This window comes from Clarias gariepinus, chromosome 7 (assembly GCF_024256425.1).
Source record: "Clarias gariepinus isolate MV-2021 ecotype Netherlands chromosome 7, CGAR_prim_01v2, whole genome shotgun sequence".
Classification (NCBI taxonomy): domain Eukaryota; kingdom Metazoa; phylum Chordata; class Actinopteri; order Siluriformes; family Clariidae; genus Clarias; species Clarias gariepinus.
The window spans coordinates 3,563,011-3,590,818 of NC_071106.1; the positions used below are offsets into that span (position 1 = coordinate 3,563,011).

The 27,808-nt window shown below is 39.3% G+C and overlaps 1 protein-coding gene across 1 annotated transcript in view; it reads right to left on the reverse strand.

The window, feature by feature from the left end:
• Positions 1-23,444, reverse strand: part of LOC128527620 (protein NLRC3-like) — a 446,994-nt gene extending 423,550 nt beyond the window's left edge. Inside the window, exons 1-10 of the mRNA XM_053500085.1 lie at positions 23,381-23,444; positions 22,559-22,671; positions 22,263-22,373; positions 7,787-7,844; positions 6,986-7,181; positions 4,365-6,126; positions 3,897-4,070; positions 3,470-3,637; positions 1,096-1,269; positions 449-625 (exon numbers count right to left, since the gene is read on the reverse strand). Of these exons, the coding sequence (XP_053356060.1) occupies positions 449-625; positions 1,096-1,269; positions 3,470-3,637; positions 3,897-4,070; positions 4,365-6,126; positions 6,986-7,181; positions 7,787-7,844; positions 22,263-22,373; positions 22,559-22,626 (2,888 nt within the window). The 5' untranslated portion in view covers positions 22,627-22,671; positions 23,381-23,444. The remainder of the gene's footprint in view (positions 1-448; positions 626-1,095; positions 1,270-3,469; positions 3,638-3,896; positions 4,071-4,364; positions 6,127-6,985; positions 7,182-7,786; positions 7,845-22,262; positions 22,374-22,558; positions 22,672-23,380) is intronic.
• Positions 23,445-27,808: the final 4,364 nt, after the last annotated feature.

Sequence of the window (27,808 nt, forward strand, 5' to 3'; positions counted from 1 at the left end):
AATTTGGCAAATAAATGTTTCATTAAAATGAAAATGTGTGTATTGTTTCTTTCATTCAGTTAAAATATTTAGTAAATGTAGCACATTTGTTTGTTAAATAATAGTATAATTTTCAGTATCTTTTACCTTCCATTTCAATTATATCTACTCAATTATTTTACTCATTTTTACTTTGCATTAACTTTAGATTTTCATTACATTTACTCAATTTTGTACATCATTGTACTAAATATAGTTATTCAGGTCTACTTAATTTTTTACTGACTTGTACTCAATTCATGAAGTATATTTTACATGATTTTTATATTTTTTTATATTTACTCAATATTTTTAAGTGTAAAAATGTTTCACCAAAAAAATTAAGTACAGCACAGTTTTATTTTTTAGAGTGAAAAGTTACAGAGAATTTAAGGCTGGATTTTAAAAATACTGGGGGAAAAAATCTCACCTCAAAGTCTTTGGTTTATATTTTGTATTTTTCATCAAATTCCTAAGTTCCTTCAGTCCTGATGTTCCAGGGTCGTTCCCTCTGAGGTCCAGCTCTTTTAGGTGTGTTGAGGGGTTTGACATCAGAGCTTTAACCAGAGCAGTGTATCCTTCACCTGTTATACTGCAGTCTGAAAGTCTGGAGAAGGAACACAGCTGAGACACAAATCTTTAAATACAGAACAGATAACCAACCATCATAAACATTAAACATTTATAATTAATTACTCTGTCCAGGCTGTACACACAGCGCAGTAGACTCCTTATTATCACTGTGGGATAAACATCCATCAGATTCACAGCAAATCACATCAAATCCAGATGTTTTGGTGCAGCAGTAACAATTACAGCAGTAGTTAGATTTAAATGTGTCTATACTATATCATGAGGTTTATCCTGGTCAGGACAGTGAATGCGGTGTCTATGGTGTGAACGCTGGACATGAGGAGGGATCACACACTGCACTTTAGTCCTTCACAAACATTCACATACCTAAAGAGATAATTTACCAGGATAAAAAAATCACAAGCACCCTGGAGCTGTGAGTTTGAAACACCAACTACTGGTTCTAAGGAGAAGAAGATTAGGTGCAGAAATCAGAACACACACCTAAGTTTCTCAGGTCTGCAGTGTGGATCCTTCAGTAGAACAGAGAGCTGCTTCACTCCTGAGTCTCCAGATATTTTCCCACTCAGATCCAGTTCTCTCTGCAGTAAAGGGTTTGTACCCAGAAGCTCAGTTAAAGAAGCACAGGCTTCCTCCGCCTCAGCACTTTTCAACAAACTGCAAGAAAAAAATAATAACACAAACAGTACAGAATTAGACTTTAGATCTATTAGCCTGATATCTACACCCAGCCGGTGAAGTAGCTGATGAAAGAAAAGTAAAAATCTTTACATGGTCAAATATTTGTGATTTTTTTTTATACAGTTCTTTATTTCTCATTAATTCCTGATTACATCACTGCAAGCACAATACACAACTGTGTGAAAATCACAGCACACAAGTGTGAGCTTTAAACTGCTAAATAGTATAAAAATGTTGAGCAGTAGTGAGCCATAAACAGTTTCTTCTTGTCAAAATTCATGTGAATCAAATGAAATGTAGGTTCAGATCGTACAAATCACACCTCCGCCTGCGTAATACACACATCATTAACATATTGTAGGGACTAGCAGGCCACTGAAAAGGGAGCCCTGAATATGTCACCTTTCAGTAAAACGGCGCCATGATGACAACGTTATGTCTCTCGGTAATACAAAGCAGCTGGAATCTTGACCCGGTCAAAAGAGGAAACCCAGAAGTCTTTCACCAACCCCGACCTCAAACAGTACAAATCAGCAGGCCGTTGAACAAGGAAGACACAACATCAGCAAACAAGAAAGAAGCAGTTTACACATCTCCAACTCAGATGGTTTAAATCTGCAAGCACCATCCTTGCACATGAGAAAGAAGACAGTTTCACAACCCTGGCAGTGGCTGACCACCAAAATGCATTTCCTGCTCCATCTTTTGGCTCAAGAACAAAGAGCATACCTGCTTCTGGGACATTTATAATGCCAGTCAGTTCAAGTATGCCAGGGCAAATATAAAATTACATGTATGTGCTCACATAGGATGTTTTTATTTTGTGTTCAACATCTTTATCCTAAACTTAGGTAATCAGCATGTATAACCCCTTTCTATAGATAATGGTATAAATGAGTATGCAAGATATGGGATGTTTGGTATCGAATTAAAGCTTGTTGTATTCAAAGAGCATTGATGTGTATAAAAAATTTGTCATATGAACCGAACTTATGTTAATACACCTTGTCTAAATTACTAAAACTCCACTGAGGTGGCCTTCTACGTGACAGACCAAACGATAGGTTAATGTATGCACAAAAAGTAGGAACCATGTGGGGCGTGGCTACGACCACAACCACCTCTGATTGAGACAAACGGCTATTGAACGGACCCGCGGCATGAGGTAAGCAGCAAGCTTGACCACTCGCAGCTCATGCTTCCGCCGCCCTTGCGGGCGCTCTGCGGCTACACGTCACGGCGTCTAAAGCAAGCAAGCAGGCTCGGCCTCTCTTTTATCCATTCTTCAAGAACTTTTCAAGAACTTCAACTCTCTCAACATGACTTTGTGCCAGATGTTTTGTAACGAAGAAACCCTCAGAAGAAGTTCCAGAGTGCCGCCATGGGTAACAAAGCCTCCAACGCCTCTCTGAAGGGTTCTCCCCAGACATCATCTCAACCTTAGCACACCCACCAATAAGCAACGCCCTTCGCTGAAGGCGAACCAACGAGAACAACTCTCACGTAACGCAAGTAAACAAACAAAGCTTCATAACTTGCTAAAAAGTGGTGCTCGATTCATAACTAAACTGTAAGATTAAACCAAAGAGCTCTGCTCTTGTGACTTTCTCAGGTCTAGTAAACCATACTAGAAGGAGAACATTACCTTTCACACTCTAAACTGTTTGTATGTTTGTGTGTGTGTGTGTGTGTGTGTGTGTGTGTGTTTAAGTAGCGTAGTTTCATGTATCATAGATGAGTCAAATAAATTCTTGTTTCTGTATAAAGAACTGTTGGCTTGGTCATGTATTTGAAAGTGTAAACATATCTTACGTTATCTTGCTTATAATTGGTAAATACCAGATTTAGTATTATCATTGTTGGCCAAAGGATGAACAGAATTGGTAAGGTACACTAAATCATGCTAAACATTCATGAAGTGTATGCTATAAATCTTAAATCAGTTTAGTGAAATTAACCTGAATACTTAGGGATTCGATTCACCTCTGACCCAGAGCTGAAACCCTACATATTTAATATTTAATGATAAACACTTTCATTCTTTAACATCCCCACATATTTTTATGAATATGATTTTATAATAACGTGTGTTATGTATATTTACATGACGTGTGTTATGTATATATTCTCAGTGTGTTCAGTGTAAAGTCTGGATCCTGTAGTATAATTCCCTCACCTCAGTCTGTTCAGTGTACAGTCTGGATCCTGTAGTAAATCAGTGAGCAGCTTCACTCCTGAGTCTCCAGGGTCGTTCCCTCTGAGATCCAGCTCTATCAGGTGAGATGATTTCAAAGCTTCAGCCAGAGCAGTGTATCCTTCCTCTGTTATACTGCAGTCTGAGAGTCTACAGAGAAAACAAAATCATTATATAAATGTATCCATTTGTCTGTGAGCAGACTCACCACTGATGTCACTGAACTGTGTAAAATAATTAAAACACATTATGAGATGATTTAGTGGAGGTATATCACCATATTATAGTGATGGTGACAAGAACACAAGAATTAATGAAATACTGTGCAGATACATCTTCCTCTGTAATGTGTGTTTCTTGATTGTATACCCTTTATGTAAAGTCTATGTAATAGGAGAGACAAATTAACCTCAGTGTCTCCAGTTTACAGTTTGGACTTTTCAGTCCAGCACAAAGCAGCTTCACTCCTGAGTCCTCCAGATGATTCCTGCTCAGATCCACCTTAATCAGCTTAGAGGATTCTGAGCTGAGAACTGTGTGTAAAGCCGAGCAGCTTCTCTCTGTCAGGTTACACTCACTGAGTCTGAAAGCAGAAAATGTCAGAGGAGCTTAAAAAAACAGTTTTGAGCAATAATTGTTTAATTATATATAGCCCTATAACACACACTACATCACATAGCATCACCTGCTATCAGATGTTGGTATTGAATATTTTCACATAAAAAAGCTCAGTATCAGACTGATGTCCAACACCAGTATCAGTACCAATACAGTCATATTTAAAATAAATAAATTACTAAGAGTAGATCGACATTTTGCTGTAAAATCCAATCAGAACAGTTCCTCTCTGTTGAAGAGAGAAACAGGTTTTACTTACAGAGCTGTTGTGGCTTCCTGTACGACTGGCAGCAGTCTCTTAAAGCATTCATCTGATCTTATGAACTTCTGAAGCTCAAACACTTCCAGATCCTCCTCTGACGTCAGTAGCACAAAGACCAGAGCCGACCACTGAGCAGGTGAAAGTTCAGCTTCAGAGAGACATCCTGAGCTCATGTAGCTTTGGATCTCTTTCACCAGTGAATCATCATTTAACTCGTTCAGACAGTAAAATAGATTAATTAATCTCTCTGGAGATGGATTTTGTTCAAACTTAAACTTGATGTATTCGACCGTGTCCTTTTGGTAGTCAGAACTGCTTCCTGTGTGTGACAGCAGACCTGGAATGAGCTTCTGATTAGACTCCACTGAAAGACCCAGAAGGAAGCGGAGAAACAGGTCCAAGTGTCCGTTCTCACTCTGTAAGGCCTTGTCCACTGCACTCTTGAGGAACTCAGACATTTCTGACTTATTGAAAAGACCAGACAGATTAGTGGTTTGTTTTATTGTTGTCTTTTTGTCGAGGAAGCAGAGAAATGTGTATAAAGCAGCCAAAAACTCCTGAACACTCAGATGCACAAAGCTGAACATCTTCCCCAGGTAAAGTCCAGACTCGGTTCTGAAGATCTGAGTACACACTCCTGAGTACACTGCCACTTCTTTAACATCAATGCCACACTCTCTCAGGTCTTCCTCATAGAACATCAGGTTTCCTTTCTCCAGCTGTTGAAACGCCAGTTTTCCCAAAGCCAGGATACTCTCTCTGGTCTGGGGAAGATCAAGGTCACATTTCTGCTGGTACTTTTGGTCCTTGTGTTTGATCTGAAAGACCAGGAAGTGTGTGAACATTTGAGTCAGAGTCTTGGGGATCTCTCTACTCTCTGCTTCACCCAACATTCTCTCTAGAACAGTGGCTGAGATCCAGCAGAAGACTGGAATGTGGCACATGATGTAGAGGCTTCTGGAAGACTTCATGTGTCTAATGATTTTATTGGCCAAATTCTGATCACTGATCTTCTTCCTGAAGTACTCCTCTTTCTGAGCATCACTGAACCCTCGTACCTCTGTTACCTGGTTTACACACTCAGGAGGGATCTGATTGGCTGCTGCCGGTCGAGTGGTGATCCAGAGAAGAGCAGAGGGAAGCAGGTTCCCCTTGATGAGGTTTGTGAGCAGCACATCCACTGAGGCTGACTCTGTCTTATCACACAACATCTCATTTTTCTGGAAATTTAGAGGAAGTCGACACTCATCCAGACCATCAAAGATGAACAGAACTTTGTAAACATCACTGTCTATTACTTCCAAGTCCTTAAGTTCAGGGAAAAACTGATGAAGAAGTGTAATCAGACTAAAGTTTTCCTGCTTGACCAAGTTCAGTTCTCTAAAGGGAAGAGGAAACAGGAAGAGGACGTCCTGATTCACTGTCCCTTCAGCCCAGTCCAGAACGAACTTCTGCACAGAGACGGTTTTTCCAATTCCAGCTACTCCTTTAGTCAGCACACTTCTGATGGACTTGTCTTTAAAGAGCTCATTACATTTGATGGGTGTCTCCCCTACTGCTGGTCTCCTGGACGCTGTCTGAAGCTGTCTCACCTCATGTTCATTATTGACGTCTCCACTCCCACCCTCTGTGATGTAGAGCTCTGTGTAGATCTGATTCAGAAGTGTTGATGTCCCATGCTGTGAGACTCCTTCATTAATTCTTTTACATTTATCTAGAAGTTTGGATTTGAGCTTCCGCTGATACACAGAGGCCAGCTCTAACAAACAGGAGGAATGTGATGTCATTATTTTCATGTACGTATAATACATAAATACATAAAATCAATACTGATCAAAAATAGGATTAATTTTTAATAAATGCATAAAAATAAACAGACATTTTAATTATCAAATTTAAAATTCAAATTCAAATTCTAATTCGTCACATACACGACCATACACAGTATGATATGCAATGAAATGTTTACATGACTGTTTGTGACCTAAAAAGAAAATAAGAGAGGCAAATGCCAATAGAAAAGAATGTAAAATATAAAATCTACAATATGTAGTAATTTTGTTACAATAAAATAAAGTAGAAAGTAGAAATATGTAAAAATGTAAAAAGTATGAAGTGTATAAATAAACTGTATAAAGTAGATGTAATGTGTAATGTGTGCAGTGTGAAACAGCAGCAGTGTGTGTGGTCATGGAGTGTGAAATGAAATGATGAGCAGCACTGGTATTGTCCATCTTTAAAGTTCAATAGTGGTCCTCATTTATATGTAAACAGAACGATAAATGTGCAACAAAATGTTCTGTGTGCTGCAGTTCTGTGTAAATGTTCAAATGTTCAGTCTGGTTGGTTTTTGTTGAGCTCCAACACATGTGTGAAGGAAACATAGCAAGTCCAATCAGTTGTGTCCTATGTGGAGTTCTGGTTGAGATCCTGTGCAGCCTGCGTGAAGAAGCTCCTCCTCAGTCTCTCTAGGATTATCTCTACTACTAATTCATTTGTTTACAAAAAAAATCTTATTAATGTGAATAAAAATGTATCAGTATGATTATATAGACCAGAAGACCAGTCTGTCTCCTTTATAGAATTTATAGAATATTTTAATAATCTAAAACTCTTACTGATCTGCAGTTTGTGAGCGAGGTCTTTCTGCTTCATGTTCTTCAGGAGGTGTAGTGTGATCTTCAGCACACCCTCTCTAACACAGTCCAGATCCTCCTCCTCCTCCTCAGAGCATGCTGGGTAATCAGCACTAAGTAGGTTCTTGAATCTGTTCAACTTGTTTTTCAATAATGTGATAAATTTGTGCTCCAGCTCCTGATGAAAAACATAATGAAATAAAATTGAAAAAAGAACGTTACAGATTGTAATACCGTGTGATTTTACTGTGCTGCTAAATTCTAGATTCTGATTGGTCAGAGGGTGTTGATGAACAGCAGCTCTGACAGTAGTGCAGCTACAAATTAAAGCTTTATATTAATGCTGTCTTTCTAATACGTCATTGTTTCTATAGTAACGGCTCATTCACAGAGACCTGTATGGTGGATTTACTACATAAACACTAAACAGTGTTCAGGCTGATGATTGATATTGTGAAGTTTCTTTAAGTACAGGTTTATTTAGCATGTATGGAAGGAGCCTCAGCATTAATGCTTTGTAACCGTCAAAGTTGTGACTATTTTATTCCCACATGGGAAAGACTTTATGACAGAGGAGTTTACACTTTGAGGTAGAAACGATGAATTACAGCAGATAATTCTTTAGTTATATATTTTATATTTTGGACAACTGCACATGATGTTAATCTACTTTTTAATTATAAAAATAGCCCATAGCTAAATTATCAAGAAAAGTAAAAATGCCTTATGTAATATTTGACTGTTTATACTCTTACACACACACACACACACACACACACACACCTTGAATATGGACTCCAGTGAATTTCTGCAGATGATTTTCGAGCTCTGTTTTGTGATTCTGTGGATAAACAAACACTGTAAACGTTACATTTATAGCACCACACACTCACGACACAAATTCACTCAGTTGTATTTCTTAATGTTCCAGGTCTGTCAGATTTCTGTGCTGTTTCTTTATGATGCTGCACATTAATGCTTTAGATCAGTTGTCCATTTTAATAGGAACATCTGAACATTGACAACATCTTTGCAGTTATCTAATCAGCCGATCATGTTGCAGCAGTACAGTTCATAAAATCATGTAAATACAGGTCAGAAGCTTCGGGTAAAGCTCAGACTGAACATCAGAACTGTCATGATATGTGAATAATTCATGTTGATTGTGATGCAGTTCATGTGGAAGCCTTAGGGTGGCATAATAAAGACAACAAAAAGTGTTTTGGTAGTGAACCTGATAAAATGTCTGTCGTATATACCCAATAAACACATATCAAAACATGGTGTCAGAAGTAAATTCGTAAAGCGAAAGACGATTTTGTAATCATGGAAGGACTTAAACCACCCGCTGGACTTGATTTACAGCAAGGAAACCTGTCAGAAAACTGGAGAAGATTTCGGCAAAGGTTCGAGTTGTATTTAACAGCTATCGGAGGAGCTAACAAGCCAGATAAGGCACAGTCCTCGCTATTTCTTCATGTTGCTTGCGAAGAGGCAGTTGAAGTGTACAAAGAAAAACATAACCTATGAGAGGTACAACTTTTTCACGTGTGTGCAAGGGGATATGTCATTCAGCCAGTATCTTACCGAGTTAAAGCTAAGGGCAAAATCATGTGAATTCGGACAATTGCAAGAATCCCTCATTAGAGATCGAGTTGTCTATGGAATCACGTCGGATAGAATGAGAGAAATATTGCTAAGAGAGGTTGACATAACTCTTGAAAAAGCAACCCAGCTTTGCGTAGCGGCTGAAACGACTAAAGCACAAATTTAAAAAATGCACGAAGAGGATCACAATGTACAAGCTTCTGCTCGAGAAAGCAAGCATGTGGATACTGTGAAACAAAGACAGACACGAAAAAAAGACTATCAAAATAAATCGAAAGTGAATGAGTGTAGGGAATATTTGATTTTTAGTATGTTTCATTGTATTCTGTGTGCATGAGAACAGAGTGACTTTCTTCCTGTTCTCACGACATAAGCTGTGCTTTCAATAAACACATCCTATGGAAGTTTATGTCAAAGGTCGTAAAACTGTTAAACGCTCGTAAATGTAGAGCTACTCCTAAATTTATGTTCTTCCTTACCTTATCTGTTAAAAGCATTCCAGACTGGATGTAAACACTCCTGCATCCACCTTTTCTTTGGTTCTTTGTGTGTGTGCGTATATATACTCCTGTCTCCCACAATAAACTTTGAACGTCTCACTGAGCACTGACTTGTGTGTATCATTGAGGGGTTCCCTGGATCCAGGCGGGACAAGCAGAATACAGGCTGAGCACTGAGTAGACAAAAGGAGGTCTACCAAAATTCAAGAAATCCTTACAATTTGGGGGCTCGTCCGGGATACCTCTAATCAGGTGAGTGCTGCTTTTAAATTTTTTTCTCTATAAGCATAGAGCAAGCACGCTCCCTGGTTTTTGGTATCTGGACCATATACAGTACGGGGGAGGATTGTCTTGGGGCTTTTACGCCTGTTTAGCGCGCGCTCGCTTCTGAAAGGTTCCTTGAACTGAAGCATAGTGTGGAAGCTGTATTCTGTTGCCCGCTCTTTGTTATTGTCTTTGTTGAGCTCTTTGTTGTTGTCTTTGTTGAAGTATTGTGTGTTGTTTGTTGAAGATATTGGTTTTTTCTGTCGCGGGTTTATTCACATTTATAAAATGGGTAATAAGAACACAACTACTTATCCAAAGCCGGACCCAGAAGAGGTTCCGCGTGACTGGATGAATAGGTGTGGACTTACTTACTTTACCACACCTTGGCTTGATAATTTATCAGGGTGGACTGAACCACAATCTCAATTTTTAACCTATCCCCGAGGAGGTACTTTTAAGCCTGAATATCTAGCCTCTGCTTACTCTCAGATATATGAGGGTATGGGTGATCCAGGTTGGGATTATCCTTACATGGGTTCATGTTATCAAAAATGGGTAGAAATGAAAGCTCTTTGGGATAAATATTTAGACATAAAAGAAACTAAAATACAGAAGAAAAAGATTCCAAAGGTTACATCTGAAACTAAATTCAAGCCGCCTGTTCACTCAACCTTTCCGATTCCTCCTCCATATCCTGTTGACACAGTAACGTCAGCATCTAACCAACTAATTGTTGAGAAAATCTATCCTAATTTGAATCCCACTAATCCTTTTGTGAGCTGCCCATCTGTGCCTGTCTCCCCTGTACCCACAAAACCGTGCTCACCTTCGTCGGAAGTGTGTGCCTCAGGAAAGGGAAAGACTCCCAAGAAGGTGTCAGGACGAACTTCTGACAGCCCTCTATCGGATGATCCCGAGGATACTGATGGTGAGGATGATGATAATTCGGACGATGAAGGTCCGGAGGAGAGGTCTCGCCCCAAACCTCGACAAGAAAATACTGCGTTTGTTTTCTCTATGGGACCAAAGGGTCCAAAAATCCTTCCACCATCCGTAAGCACGCTGAAGGACATTATTAAGATGCTCCCTTCTCCCAACAAACCTTTGCATTTTGTTGATATGCTGATAAAGGCTTCTAGGCACTGTCAGCTCGTGGGTGCAGATTACCGCTTTATTTTGCAATCGGTTTTGGGAGATGGGTACGATGAGGCTGATTTGATAAAAACAGTAAAATGCTTAGATCCTGAAAAAGACACATGGACTGTAGTGGTGAAACAGGAAGATGTAGAGGGTGGGGGAAGACGGAAAAAGAAGGAATATGACTTTCATTGGGGTAATTCTAATGAGGCTATGAAACTTTTAAAAGATGAGCTAACTACTTATCTTCTTGCACGTCAACAAGCTAGTCAAGATCTGTCACAGGTAACTAATTGTAGACAAGAGAAGAGTGAGACTACATCCAGGTTTCTGGAGCGGTTTCGAGAGACCTGGACCCTTTTGGGTGGTATGCCCCTCCCTGAAGAAAACCCTAACCCACTTTTCCTTACAACCTTCTTGAATAATTGTCGACCAGAAATCGTGAAAATTTTAAAGTTTCAATTGTCAGATCGTTCTACAATGACTATTAAAAAATTAGGTGAGCGTGTGAGAACACTAGAAGGAGATGGTATTTTAGAAAATAAACAAGTGGCATGTTTGTTTGTGGAAAGTGAAGGATACAGAGGTGGAAAGAAGGGAGGTAGAGGAGGCCGAAGAGGCCGTGGAAGAGGTAGAGGAGGTCTGCAGGGTCAGAGTGTACCCCGTAGATCTGGTTATTGTTATTATTGTTATAAAGAAGGTCATTGGGCTCGTGAATGTCACACGAAGGCCCGAGATGAGGGACGTAGTGGACAAGATGTGTATAATCAATTGAATGATGCTAATGAGGTGTTTTCTCCTAATCCTTCCCAGCAGCCACCACAGCGAGTACAACAACAACAACAGCAATATAGACCCAATCCCTTCTCAGGGATGCAGGTAGGAGCATATGATGCATAGGGATGCCCGCAGAGTTCCAGCCCCGCAATGTTACTTTGTACTTTCGAGTCACCTCAGGTTAATGAGTTGCCCTTTATAGAATTATGTATAGATGGTTCCGTATTCTCTTTCTTGGTTGATACAGGAGCCACAATGTCGTCTTTGGGTCGTGATTACGAGGGGCCGCTCTCGAATAAAAGTATCAGCTCTGTGGGAATTGAAGGGGTTTCTCAACGGAATTATTTTACTCCCCAGTTAACTGTAACATGTCCTTTAGATAAGGGAATTCATCTTTATCATCGTTTTGTTTGCATGCCTGATTGTCCTTTTAATCTGTTAGGTCGTGATTTAATGAGCAGGCTACACATGTCCCTGACTTTTTCTGGAGCGAAACTCACTGTTGAAGTGCCTGATTCAGTTTCTTTCTGCGTGTAAATAATTGTTTCCTTTCTTCACAGAACAGCTCTCTTCCTGCTGCCCTTGAATGTGTGCCAAGCAGTCTGTGGGCTGAACATAAGGATGAGGTGGGGTTAGTTCACTGTGTGCCTTATAAAGCTAAATTAAAACACTTGCAACCTGTGTACATCAAACAATATCCACTCTCCGAGGCCAAGGCTTCAGGAATAGATGAGATTTTAAGCTCACTGCTCAAGCAGGGTGTTGTTAAACCATGTGTAAGTTCTTATAACACACCTGTTAACCCAGTCTTGAAACCTGATGGTACGTGGAGATTTACACAAGATCTAAGAAAAATAAATGACATAATTATCCCTGTAGCACCTGTTGTGCCTGATGTGCTGTCCATTGTTTCTTCTATACCTTGTCATCATTCACATTTTTCTGTTATTGACCTTTGCTCTGCCTTCTTCAGTGTTCCTGTGGAAGAGCAGACACAGCCCTTGTTCGCCTTCACCCACAGGGGGCGTCAGTTCACCTGGTCGCGTCTTCCTCAAGGCTGTGTTGATTCTCCGGCTGTTTTTTCGGCTGTAGTAAGAGATGCACTTGGTGATCTAACTCTCCCCACTGATTCTGTTGTCCTATCTTACGCGGATGATCTACTGGTGTCCGCCGCTTCGCCTGCTGTCTGCGAAGAAGCCACCATTTGTCTCCTGAAACACCTGGCACAGAAGGGTTTCAAGGTATCAAAGACTAAATTACAGTTTTGCAGAGACACTGTAAAATACCTGGGTTTTGAGCTCTCCCAAGGCCAAAGAAGGCTCTCAAAGGAACGAATCCAGGTTATTCTCGACACTAAACGTCCAAGCACTAAACATGCTCTGATGGCTTTCCTGGGACTGATCAACTACTGTCGTCAGTGGATTCCTGACTGCTCATTTCATGATAAACGCATCAGGACGGCTATCTCACACAACGATCCGCTCCAACAACCTCTGACATGGACTGCTGACATGATTGAGGCATACAAGGAACTAAAAAAGGCCCTATGTTCCGCTCCAGCACTGGGCCTGCCTAACTATCAGAAAACGTTCCATCTATATGCGTGTGAGCACGGGGGCACCGCTTCTGCTGTATTGGCACAGGAGCATGGGGGGGGGATGAGACCATGTGCTTTCTTATCTAAAACTTTAGATGCTGTGGCACAAGGTTTGCCTGCCTGTCTCAGGGCTGTGGCTGCCTGTGCGGTGATGGTACAAGATGCTGAGAAGATTGTTCTCTCTCATCCTTTAATTTTGTATTCTCCACATCAGGTTAAACAAGTGCTACAGAACCTTCAAACACAACATATGACAGCTCAGAGAAGGTCTGGGTATGAGATTATCCTTTGTTCTACAAGTAACTTAGAGATAAAATCCACCTCTTCTTTTGACACCCTTGGATATGCTCTGGCACGCTTGATCAATGCACAGGACGACACGTTAGTAGATACAGATCATGACTGCTGTTTAGAGATTATTCACTCCACTAGTATACGCCCTGATCTGTCTTCTACTCCATTAGCAACTGGTGATACTCTGTTTATAGATGGTTCTTGTTCAAAACCGTATGATGGGAAATTTCTTTGTGGTTATGCTGTGTGTGCATTGCCAGATATAACCATTGAAGCTTACTCTCTCCCTTTCTCATCTGCTCAGGCAGCTGAACTTTTTGCTCTAACTCGTGCGTGTGTTCTTTCTGAGGGAAAAGATGTTACTATATACACTGATTCTCGTTACGCTTTTGGTATCGCTCATGACTTTGGCCGCATCTGGCAATCCAGGGGTTTTCGTTCTGCTGAGGGTAAGCCAATTTCTCATTCTTCTCTAGTTCAGGATTTGATAGATGCATGCCATCTACCCAGTACTCTCGCTATTGTAAAAACTAAGGGTCATTCTTCTGGGGACTCTATGGAAGTGCGAGGTAATTCTCTAGCTGATCGTATTGCTAAAAAAGCAGCTCAAAAACAGATTTTCTTTCCTGATTCTGGTTCTGATTTGATCAATACATCCTTTCTTGCTAGCTCTTTGATTCCTGATGTAGATTTATGGTCTTTGCAAGCTTCAGCCACGCCGATTGATTCCTCTTTTTGGCAAGCTCAAGGTGCCTATGTTGCTTCTGATGGTTTATGGTATTGTGCTGATGGTCGTTTGTGCCTGCCATCTCATTGTCTTCCGTTCCTCGTGCGCGAGTTCCACGGTGTTACACATCGCGCGCGAAGGGGGGTTAAGGAAGATATGAAAAAACTCTTTTGCATAGCCAACATGCTTGGAACAATTGATTTATTAATATCTAGATGTTTGGTGTGTGCTCAGAATAATGTGACAAAGGGTTTAGGTAAACATGAAAGTCTTCCATTACCTACTGCCCCGTTTGCAGAGTGGCAAATTGATTTTACGCATATGCCTGCATGTGGCACATTCAAATATCTTCTGGTTTTGGTAGACAAGTTTTCTAGGTGGGTGGAAGCTTTCCCGTGTGCTCATGAGAATGCAAAGGTGGTGACCCGAGTTTTAGCGAAAGAAATAATACCTCGTTATGGCGTGCCTCATGCTATTGACTCAGATAAAGGAACACCTTTTACATCTCAGGTAACACAGAATTTGTGTAAATATCTTTCACTGTCCTGGTATTTTCACATTCCTTATCATCCACAGTCATCAGGTATAGTAGAAAGAACAAATAGGACACTGAAAGAAAAATTGACTAAAGCAATGCAAACCATGGGAAGTAAAAACTGGGTTGATCTGTTACCTGCTGTTCTAGCTGAAATGAGAATGACACCAAGAAAAGACGTGCACATGTCCCCACATGAAATTATATTTGGCAGACCCTTTCCCGTGCCATGGAGGAAAGGTAAACCCGCGATAGGAACAACTGATCTTGATGTACATATTGCCGAATATTCTGCTGCTCTAATAGATACTCTAACTAAACATTATGAACAAATTGCTAATGTGACTCCAATACCCTCAACAAAACCCACACATCCTTTTAATGTGGGAGATACTGTTCTGGTAAAATCTTTGACCCCCAGAAAACTGGGAGATTGTAAATATGATGGACCAGCAGAAATAATCGCAATTACTCGTACTGCTGTCTTAACTGATCTTTTTCCACAGTGGATCCATGCTACTAGGCTGAAGAGATGTCCTGTCGGCGTGAGACCAAAGGATGAATAAATGTGTGTGTATTATTATCTTTCTGTCTTTGTGATTTTTGTTTCCTAGACTAAAGACGTGCTGCAGTGATGTCCAACCCGTGATGTGACATAGAGAGAGTGACGTGACACAGAGGGATCGCCTGGGGTTGCCACTGAATGACTTTACTTCTGCTATTAGTGTAGCATTTCTGGTGGTGTCTTAGCGCCTCGTAAGGTGGGACGAGTGCAGATTGGGCGTGCCCGCACTCTGAGCACTGTATCGTCAAGAAAGGCAATAGTTCACCACTAGTAGTTATTTATGAGTTTGCACTCAACTTGTTATATTTCTGTGTATTCTTTTGATCACACTCCATCCTGTAGAGTTTGTAGAACAGCACTAGGAGTAGAGTGGAAACCTCTCCTGCCTTAGGATCAAGTTTCTTTCTGTCCTCCTAATCTTGAACAAGGGATTGTTGTACATAGTGCAACCTCATCCACATGATAATGTTTTTTGGAGATTCGCTAATTGGACCGCTAAGCAATATACCAATGAGTCTTGTTATGTGTGCCAACATTTCCCTTCCGCTGTAGGACAGACATCACTGAGACCCCTACCTGGTAATGAATCAGCTCTCTTAGTAGCTGCACGAGTTTGTATTAGTTCCTACTGTCGAAATGGTACTCAGTATATTAACTCTAACCTGACACATAGCTTATTTTTGAATCAAACAGGGTCTGATTGGTGGTGCAGACTGATGCACTACGATCATAATTTCTCAAACCCTTGTGACTATTCACTTACTGCTTTAGATATTAGCCTCCTTCGCTTCAGCACGAGGAAAAGAGCTCTCGTCACTGCTTTCCAGGTCTTCACTTTGCCCAATTTTAAATATCCTTACTGCTTTATAGGAAATGGCTCTGTATTTCTTGGAAACATGCATCTAGATATGTGTAGTGAAGCATATTTTCCCTATTCTCCAGATCGTTCTTGTCCTGAAGGTAATTGCTCAGTAATCCACCCTGGCCCCCGTGGGACCATTAATCACTATTCAGATTGGTATTGGGTTTGTGATAAGGCTGTTTACATTTTCCTCCCTGCTAACTGGGCTGGAATTTGTGCCCCTTCTCAATTTAGAGGCTCTTTTACACTGATCACACGAAACCCTCGTGGAACCCAACATCATGCTCGCCTTAAGCGAGATAGTGATCCATTCCCTCCCCCTGATCATCAGTTACAGATTAAGGCAGTTAAATTTTGGCATGCTTTTTTTCCTCAGTATGGTGTGACTCAGTTATGGAATCAGATTGAGGTAACACATTACAGGTTAGCTACTTTTGTTAATGCCACTAATATTGCTGTAGAAGGTATTAAAGGGGAATTAACTGCTCTTCGACTGACCACGGTACAGAATAGAATGGCCCTTGATTTAATCCTCGCAGAGAAGGGGGGTGTTTGTGCTATGGTAGGTGATAGTTGTTGTACATACATTCCAGCTAATGATGATGAACATGGAAAAATTTCTACTGCTTTGGAAAAGATGCGCGAGGTTGCTTCTCAGTTAAAGGATGATGAAAAGGGTCAAGTAGGTTGGGGAGTTTGGTATACTTTGTTTGGTCAATGGGCTCCTTATCTCTCCCTTGTCGTACCGGTTTTGTTTATTTTATTGTTGTTGTGTCTTTTAGGTCCATGTATTTTTCGCTGTGTGCAAAATCTTTTGTACAAGTATGTTTCAGGTTATGTTCCTGCGCCGCGTCCGATGACCTATTATCCGCCAGCGACTTCTTGAAAGCTCTGAGTTTTATTCAACGATATTTCTTATGAATAAAAGGGGGGAATTGTAGGGAATATTTGATTTTTAGTATGTTTCATTGTATTCTGTGTGCATGAGAACAGAGTGACTTTCTTCCTGTTCTCACGACATAAGCTGTGCTTTCAATAAACACATCCTATGGAAGTTTATGTCAAAGGTCGTAAAACTGTTAAACGCTCGTAAATGTAGAGCTACTCCTAAATTTATGTTCTTCCTTACCTTATCTGTTAAAAGCATTCCAGACTGGATGTAAACACTCCTGCATCCACCTTTTCTTTGGTTCTTTGTGTGTGTGCGTATATATACTCCTGTCTCCCACAATAAACTTTGAACGTCTCACTGAGCACTGACTTGTGTGTATCATTGAGGGGTTCCCTGGATCCAGGCGGGACAAGCAGAATACAGGCTGAGCACTGAGTAGACAAAAGGAGGTCTACCAAAATTCAAGAAATCCTTACAATGAGAAAGATAAAGCAAGCACGTCTGACTGTAAACGATGTGGAACTGAGCATTCATCACGTGCGTGTCCAGCTTATGGCAAACAATGTAAAAATTGCAAGAAAATGAATCACTTTGCAAGGATGTGTAGATCGCGGAAAGTGCATGCAGTAGATGATGACGCAGATCAGCAAACGAGTCTTTACATTGGAGCTGTGCATGTAAACTCACAGTCACAAGCGGATGAATGGGCAGTCGAAATACAACTGGAGCACAAATCTGTCAAATTCAAACTCGATACGGGTGCACAGGCCAATGTAATTCCTTACAGCTTATTACAGAGAACAGGCAAGAAAAACATACTTAAGCCAACAAACGTGAAACTGTCAACATACACCGGAGACAAAATACCAGTGAAAGGAAAGTGCAACTGGACAGTGAAATACAAAAAGAAAAGTTATTTCCTGGAATTCATTGTTGTGAGGTCAGATGCTCAACCAATACTAGGTATCAAAGCATGTGAGCAAATGGGGCTCATAAAGAGAGTGATGACACTGAATAAAAGTGAGGAAATAAACATCTTCAAAGAGTATGCTGATGTGTTCGAAGGAATTGGTTGTCTTGAAGGGGAACACACCATTCGCATTGATGAGAGAGTGACACCAAAAGTTCACCCACCAAGAAAGATTCCAGTCACTCTAAGAGAAAAATTGAGAGCAGAGCTGAACAGAATGGAAAAGATGAAAGTTATAGCAAGAATTAAAGAGCCTACAAAGTGGGTAAACCCTATTGTGATTGTGGAAAAGTCCAATGGAAAATTAAGAATCTGCTTAGACCCACGAGATCTTAATACAGCAGTCATGAGAGAACACTACCAGTTACCAACTGTTGAGGAAATAACCTGCAGACTGTCGAAAGCTAAATACTTTACAGTACTGGACGCAAATTCAGGTTTTTGGCAAGTTAAACTAGATGAAGCCAGTTCTCGCCTCTGTACGTTCAACACACCTTTTGGTCGTTACAGATTCCTTCGTCTAGCTTTTGGAATTAATTCAGCACCGGAAGTGTTTCACAGAACAGTAAGACAACTGTTTGAAGGAATTGAAGGAGTAGAAACGTACATTGATGACTTGTTGATCTGGGGAGAGACAAAACAACAGCATGATGAAAGACTGAGACAAGTGCTAGAGAGAGCAAGAGTCAAGAACTTCAAGCTGAATAAAGAAAAATGCAGAGTGGGCCTAGAGGAAATTAAATACCTGGGTCATGTCTTTTCAAGAGAAGGATTGAAACCTGATCAGAGTAAGATCGAGGCTGTAAAGAAAATGCCAACACCTGAATGCAAGAAAGATATGGAGCGGTTTCTGGGAATGGTAACGTTCTTAGCAAAGTTCATTCCAAATATGTCACAACACACTGAACCATTACGTGGACTAACAAGAGATGATGTGGCATGGAAGTGGAGAGATGAGCATCAGCATGCATTCGACAAACTGAAAACAATGCTAACTGAAGCTCCTTTGCTCAGATACTATGACATAAACCTTCCTGTGACACTATCAGTGGACGCTTCGAAAGAAGGACTTGGTGCAGTTCTACTGCAAAAGGACAAACCGGTTGCATATGCATCGCGAGCTTTGACTGAAACAGAACAGCGCTATGCGCAAATTGAAAAAGAAATGCTAGCTATTGTGTTTGGGGTAGAACGCTTCCATCAATATGTATATGGAAAGGAAATTAATGTGGGGTCAGATCACAAGCCACTTGAAGTGATAATGACAAAACCCTTGAGCAGTGCACCAGCTAGAATACAGAGACTATTGCTGAGGCTGCAGAAATATCAAGTGCATGTACAGTACAAGCCAGGAAAGGAGATGCATATAGCAGATGCATTGTCTAGAGCTTTCTCACCAGTGACCTGTACACTTGATAATGAGATAGAAGCTCAGGTGCACATGGTGATCTCCAATTTACCTGTGTCAAGTGAAAAACTGGATGAATTCAAAAAGGAAACAAAGAATGATAAGACACTAATGAAACGCACAGAGACAGTCCTGAGTGGATGGCCGAAGACAAAGAGTCAAGCGGCAAGAGAAATACAAGTGTATTGGAATTACAGAGAGGAAATTTCAGCAGTGGATGGAATTCTATTCAAAGGAGAAAGAATCATTGTTCCAACATCAATGAGAGCTGAAATGCTTAAGAGAATTCACGAAAGCCACTTGGGTATTGAAAGTTGCAGACGTAGAGCGAGAGAAGTACTCTTTTGGCCTGGAATGTCACAAAGAATCACAGAGATAGTGAGCAGCTGTGACGTGTGTAAAACTCATCAGAAATGACAAACCAAAGAGCCGTTACATCCACACAAGGTTCCAGAAAGACCATGGCAAAAGATAGGTGTTGATCTATTTACCTTTGGCCAGCAGTAGTATCTACTCTTAGTGGATTACTATTCCAAGTTTATCGAGGTCGAATGGCTAAGATCAGACACAAGAAGTGCAACAGTCATCAACCATCTTAAATCACAATTTGCGAGACATGGAATTCCTGAGGTAGTAAATTCAGATAATGGACCTCAATTTAGCTCTCGTGAATTTCAAGATTTTGCAAAAGAGTGGGAGTTTTCTCATGTAACGTCAAGCCCACACCATGCCCAGTCAAATGGAATGGCTGAGAGAGGAGTACAAACTGTTAAACATTTGCTCAAAAAGGCTAAGGCAGACGGAAAGGATCCGTATTTGTCTTTACTGAACCTAAGGAATACACCACTGGAAGACATCGGGGCGTCACCAGCCCAGTTGTTGATGGGGAGACGAGTGAGAACGAGACTTCCAACAAAGTCACAAATGTTGAAACCCTGTTTGGTCTCTGAACCAGTGCAGCAGTTGTTTGAAAAAAGACAACAGAAACAGAAAGAATACTTTGATCAAGGAACAAGGATGCTTAAGAAACTACAGATTGGCGATAATGTCAGAATATGGCAAGAGGGCGTATGGAATCCAGCTCAAGTAACTGACCTATCTGAACAACCTAGATCCTATGTGGTACAGACGCCTGATGGCAAGAAGTACAGAAGGAACAGAAAGTTTCTAATGCAGACAAAGAAGGAAAATGTCATAACCAAGGATGGAGATAATCCAAATGTGACACAGCAGAAGGTGTGTGAAGACGCATATGAACCATGTGAAGTGGACATTCAGAATGGAACACAACAAGGAAATGCTAGTCCTACAAAGCTTCCAAGTTTCCCAATCAAAACAGCAAGTGGAAGGATTGTTACTAAACCGAGAAGGCTTGTTGAAGAGTAGTTGTGAATTTTCTGATGTTTGGTTAGGAGTGATAGTAAAAAAAAAAAAAAAAAAAAAGTGTTAAGTGATGCTGAGCAGAATATTTTTGTTTTTCTTGTTGTTGTTGTTTTTTGCACGTTATGGACTTTCTAGTGAAAAGTGTTTAAAAAAAAGGGGGATGTCATGATATGTGAATAATTCATGTTGATTGTGATGCAGTTCATGTGGAAGCCTCAGGGTGGCATAATAAAGACCAGAAGTGTTTTGGTAGAGAACCTGATAAGATGTCTGTCGTATATACCCAATAAACACATATCAAAACAAGAACGAAGGATATTTGTGATCTCTGTAACTATAACTGTGACATGGTTGTTGGTACCAGAGTGACCTGTACAAAGTATTTCAGAAACTTATGATCTCTTGGGATTTTCACACACAACAGTCTTTGCAGTAGATACAGAATGATCCAAAAACATAAAGCATTGAGCTCTCCAGGATAAATAATGTGTAAGGAAGTGGAGACTGTGACAGTTGTAAAGATGAACTGATTAAACGAGTGAAATAGGGCGTGCTTCTGCTCAGTTTGAATAAAAGCCTGCAGACAAACTGGCCCTTGATTAAAGACCTCTGCTCTACACTTTATAGTGAAACATATAGTCAACAGAAATAACTGTTTTTCAGCTTGATCAGCCTCGACCGATCACTTTGGATAAAACCGATTCTGTGCGTGTGCACAAGCATCCAAGTGGCGCAACAAAAACACTTTTTATGGCATTACAATATCAAAAGTTGTGCACATTAAAACCCTCTGATCGACCTTTTTCTCTAAACTCTGAGCAAATTAGTCTCAAACCCACACATTACACACACTTACACTTACAGGCTAACACTGGCTCAAGACTGTGGAGGTATTTGAGGCAGTAAAATCTTGCCATTTTTAATAACCCTACAGGTAGTACACTCTAAACTATTCCCACATCGGCATCCTGTGTGGCAGGAGTGAATTATTAGTGACGTTTGTTTAGAAATAATAATTATGCCAGACGGCCCTTGGTTTTAAGTGAGAAAACTAATATAAGGAACGGGCTACAGTACATTTAATTATTCATGTTCAATTCAGTTGTGAAGCTGTTAAATAAAGCTAAGGTCAAAAACTTTCCAGTTATGACAACTTTTTGTCATGTTTTTTAAGTCAAGTTCAAGGTCTTAAAATTGTGATGAAAACAAAACAAAACAAAAAACAATTAACATTGAATTAGGATACTTATAAAATTGTGATAATTACAGAATTGCAATATTAATTGAATCGACACTTAAGTATTGTGATAACATTGTAGCGGGTGATGTCTGGTGATTTCCAGGCCTACTGACGATGTCCCTGTACATAAAGCCATCTCCATGAACACATGTTGTGTTAAGAGTGTGTTGGAGTGAAAGAACTCAGGTGTTCTGCACAGAGCCCTGACTGAACTCAACCCAAGTATGAGGAAGTCCAACCTGGACATTCTTGAAGATGATTGACAGCTGAAGGATTAAGAAACTGATTCACTACACTTGATAGTTAAAAAAGATGTTAATCTGTTTATAACTGATTAACAAGTATTATAACAAACAAACTAAATCACTGCTGCTAATCATAATGATGATATTTTAAATTTAATATAAAATTGAAATTTAAAAAATCCATTTTATTTTACATTAGACAATCAATGAACAAATTTAAATTTTTTATTTTTCAATCAATGAAAAAACTACCTTTCATGAGTGACTGTTCCCTCTTTAAAGTTGATAGGTTCTGCCATTGAGTGGTCACTCTTAAAGGACACACAGCTGGATCCAGGAGACCTTGGCCTTATCTCAGTTCCACTAAAGAGTAAAGAGAAATGTCTTAGCATGTTTATCTATAAAATCTCTAAATTTAACATACATTCTGCATCTGATGTTTATGTAAATCATGGTAACTGGTCCTGGTTCTGGTCACACAGAATTTCTTACCAGGTTTTTTTTTCTTCTTCTTTTTTTTCCCTAAATTGCTAATTTAAACCACTTACCTTTTCATCTCTCCCAGCTCCTCTTCTAGACTCTTTTCAGACGTCATTTTCTCACACTCCGCTGACATTATTTTAGAAAGTCAAACTTCTTATAGCATAAATTAAGGTTAATCCTGGTGAGTAAAAAATCAGAGATTAGGAAATTACTAATATAAATATCCAATTCCTTCACAGTATCATGTAAATACAGATGTTCACTCTCTCCAACAGCCTGATGGAGCTCAAATGATATGGAAGTTTCAATGAACTAAGCCTTTGTAAAGAGATATTTTATATAATGTTAAATATAAAAATTAAGATTCTTTGTTAATATGAGTAAATATAAAAATATGTGTAGGTACATACTGCATGAGAATAAAAGTCTTCAAAAAAAGTCACATTTACTCAACAGAACTTCTTAAGGAAATTAAAGCATCATGTTTCTATCGCATGAAGGTTTATCAGTCAAAACAGAAACACTAAAAAATCATTATGAGGAGTTCTGATCTGACATTTGTGTGTGTGTGTGTGTGTGTGTGATCAAATCAGGAAGTGGCATTGTGTTTATGGGTTTATTGCTGATTATTTTGTTTGCGAAAAGAACGTAGTGGAAATATATCATGAATTGTTAGAATGAATATTAATGTGAATCTCATTTTAACAAATCTACATCTTTAGGAAACACAGGACACACACACACACACACACACACACACACACACACACACCTATTTATTTCCCTCCGGTTTAGTTACTGCATTAACACTGTTTAGACAGAATTTATCATCATTCAGTAAATAATCCTAACACTCACACATTACAGATTTATGTTCATGTACTCACTGTTATTTTTCTCAGCAAATAACTTCATGTTTTTCTCGCCACAAAAACAACCTTCAGACTTTCACTTTCACTTTGAACTAGTCTCCTCCTCTCTCTCTCTCTCTCAGACACATAATGACACTATGTCAGGATAGTGCAGAGGACTGCAGACATGTTTCTGACTTTATACCCAGCCGGATCCAGTGGGTTTCCCAATATTTCTGACATTTTTTGGCACCACAGGAGCCCATGGAAAACCATTTGCATTGCTATACAGTGATTTATTTGTTGTGTCCCAACACAATATCAACACTAAACACCACATATTGACACCACAGGATGGATTTCTCAGGATTTCATCAAAACAGTACGGTACAAGTGACATATTGGTATTTACTTTCTATGGATCCTGTGAGGGGACACATGCACAGTACCCGTAGTCACTCCTTGGTTCATTGTTCATCTCCAGGTTTATTCCAGAGAACCACTGCAAAAAAGCAATAAGCAGTAATTTAGAAACTTTCTCTAGAATTGTCAAGCAACGATAAGAACTCAGATAGTAAGGTGATATTCACACAGCATTGTCTAACAAAACCCAGTCGCAACATTAACAAAGTTTGCTTAACAAAATATACTGTAAATGCTCGAGTTACTCACATGTCAGCACTGAAGTAAGCCCTAAACACATTTTCACAAACTCGACAGCCTGCTAAGGATAAACTTCATGCATTGCTTCTGGTAGTACAACCTTTATAAATAAAATACTGTCAAGAAAATAAAGAAAAAGGTTTAAATTACTGTTCAGTTTGTTGGTGCAGATGCCAATAATCGCAGAGTTGAAGACGAAGGACTTCCTCGTGTGGCCTCTTCAGAATAAAAGTTTTATACTTTAAATACATAATGACGTTTGCAGCAAGTTCATATACTGTACTTGACTGAAAATTATCTTTTAAATTGCTGCTGCTACACAAAACAAATTACTTCGATAGAAGAGTAATGAGATTTGATCAGCTTTGCACTTATACACTCCAATCAGTTTCCAAACAAATACTAAATATTTAAAACATTAGCAAATAGGACTAGACCACAATGCATTGCAAAATACAGAAGATAACAGCAACAGGTATCCAAGGTGTTTATGTTACCAGGGTAACGCATTGAGTAAAAGATGTACATGTTAACATCGTCACATGGAGTTTCGTTTGGAGGAATTTTGTCCAGGGAAGTTCCCTTAAAGCAGTGATGCTCAACTCTGGTCTTGGACGACCACCTGCCCATCTTACAGTGGTGGCCAAAAGTATTAGGACAGCATATAGTATGGCTTGTATTTTATTGATAGAGCAAATTTATGTCAGGACTTTTACTTTATGACTGCACAAAAATGCATTGGGAATCATAAGTTCTGTCCCAAAAAAAATTCTGTACATGATATTAAGGAAGCCATCAAGCAGGGACGGACTGAGTGAGTGATGCCAGAGTACTGCAGACGTCTTTCTGACTCCGGATCCAGCAGGTTCTAAAAAATGAATAACTACATACTAAATTATATTTATTATATAAAATAAAAACTGACTCTTGTATTTGAAAATAATTCTTATTATCCTGATCTTTTTGCTATTTATTATTATTATTTTTTAAATCATTAAAACATTGAATTTCACTTTCGTCTCAATACTTTTGGCCAACACTGTAGTGTTTTCTCTGCTTTTTACTGATAAAAATAATTATTATGACAGAAAAATTAGACAAAATTTGCATTAAAGCAACTACACCATTTTGTTTGAAAACTTGGTTTGACACTGATGTCTTCATTAAGACTCAGCTGTCTAATGGATGTGAAAGCTCAAACGTCTCAAACTAAGATACAGTTATTTAAGCAAGTCATTATTATGACAAATTATTTCAAAGAAAGCAATTATAAACTAAAATATAACTTTTTTTTAGAATATATTATGGAAGTTTTATGTTTCATTTAATTAAGGCTGAGTGTTATCTGTTTTATGTCATGTTGTCACAGTCAGGCCAGGCTCCGACGCCAGCCAAACACAACGCCCTTTATCTCCAGAATACTAACCATTATCACCTGAAGTCAATCAAGGCACGCCCATAAAAAGCAGACACCACGCTGCAGTCATTGTCGGGGCTCGTATTAGCTAAAGTGGACCAAATTGCCGAGATCACACACAAGAAGTGTATTTACCGTGCTACTTACCTTTACTCTTTGTTTCCCAGAAGTATCCCAGTCTGTCTTTCTCATCTTCATCTTCACGGCTCTGTGGTGTATAAGAAACTCCTTGCCAACCATGGTCTCCACAAAAAGAAACGGGAGGAAATCTCAACCGACATCTGTCACTCAGCGAAAGTAACTTTTGAATAAAGACTTGCATTATATGACACTTCATCTCCTAACACTGCCGGTAACTCTCTCTCTAAAAATAAACACAACTCATCCTTATACTTACCATCGTGTGAGAGTCCGTCTTTGTTACAAATGTAAGCTTTATGTTCTGGGAACTAAGACGAGAATTGTTGGTCTGGTTTAAGGCCTACAGAGAGATCTGTTTTTGTGATTTTAAACACCTGATGTGAAGTTAGCCTTGTAATTTTAAAGTTGCTGATTTTTTTTTTCACAGATTTGGTGGTTTCTTAGATTTTTATCACATACGTTTCATGTCAATGATATAATCCATTATGCAAGGGCGCAGATTTGCTCTGGACATTGGTGGGGACATATGACTCCGTCCCCCCCAACCACCTCCCCCACCTTCCCCTGCCTGGCAATACTTCGAATATTCTTTCACTCGAATTGCAATTCATTAGGTTAAATTAGGGAATAGTGCAATGTTAAAGGAATGTTTAATAACTGACAAAAAGATAGTTTAATAAAGACTATTCTTTATTGAGCCATAGTGCAAATGAAACATCTTAAACATCAGTATATATAAAAGTAGATTACATCTAAACATGAACTACTGGTACCACACAACAGCTCAACGCCTATAGCTCCTATGTGAAGGAGCCAAAAAGACCCTTCTCTCCATCACCTGACAAAACAGGATAAACACATGCCATTTAAACAGCAATCATTTTATTTCACTTTTTCTGAGTCTTAGTGTGCAAATCTCGAATCAAATCATTAATGTTTTCCAAGTCATTGAATGCATTTTTAAAAATATTTGTGCGAAGTGGATTGTCTATTGATGAACTGTCAACAAAATTCTAACATGGCAATATTACTATGTAGCACATCAATTTCTTCCACAAGACTGATTTCTGACAAATAGTCGTCAGGAGAACTTAATTTATATTTTTACATTTAGCTGTTTGATCTGCTGTTAGTGTTAAGTCCATATTCACAGACTATAGCCTGTCCAGCCAGTCCTGCTATAATAAATGTGCGTCAAAGCGGTAAAAAAAAAAAATGCACTAGCATTACCGTTAACTGTTGTCGTTACTTTGATGGATTCACTAGCGAACTTGAAGTGACTTACACTTTTCTTTGAAGCTCCTTATGTCCAGATTCTTTTTTTGCTGCTGCCATCCTCACATGTATGTCACCCAACACACCTTCTTGAACGGGAAAAAAAAATCCACTGCATTTGGCGCTGCTTGTATCTGAACGCAGCCATAGGCTCTCACATGAGAGCAGGGAAAGGCACAGCCAATCAAAATGTTCATATGTGTTTTGGGGGCGGGAGGACTCAAGGAGAGAACGTGATATATTCCTTTCTGCGTGTCTAGGTTAATGTTGATAGCACGATTTTTTTAAAGTGGTGTAAATTGTTGGTGGGGACATTTTAATGGTCGGAGGATATTGGTGGGGACACATCCCCTCCATCCACCCTAAATCTACACCCCTGCTATTATGGTAATTCTAAGGAAAAATGTGTGTTAGTTAGTTTTATTTTGCTAATAAGCATGACATTATTGGTCTATATTTAACAAGTTAAAAAAAACTATAGTTCTACATGATCAGAATCTCATATAAAATAGATCCATGGAAAGAAAATAAGAAAGAAAGAAAGAAAGAAAGAAAGAAAGGGTCTATTTTTACCTGAACCTGGATTTTGGCAGCCTGAATTTGTGAGGTTTCAAAATAATGATGATATTTTTAACAATTAATTGCTGTTTGGAATTTATTTAAGTACTAAACATACAGTCAGCCTCTTGTCCTTGTCTCTCCTCAGTCTGATTAGAAGAAAAATATATTAGTAAAATGATTTAGTCAGTTATCTTAACTATCCTAAATACAGTAACATTAACATTTATCAGCTACAGGATAACTTTACTGTCCTCAATACCTTCATACCGACATCAAGTATCTTATTACACACATTATGTCGTTATTTAACTCTGTGTATTAGTCATTCTAACTGATTATAAATGTCCTACTTGTTTTATAAAGCTGAGGGGAAAAAACTTCAGAACTTCTCGGCCACAAAATTAATT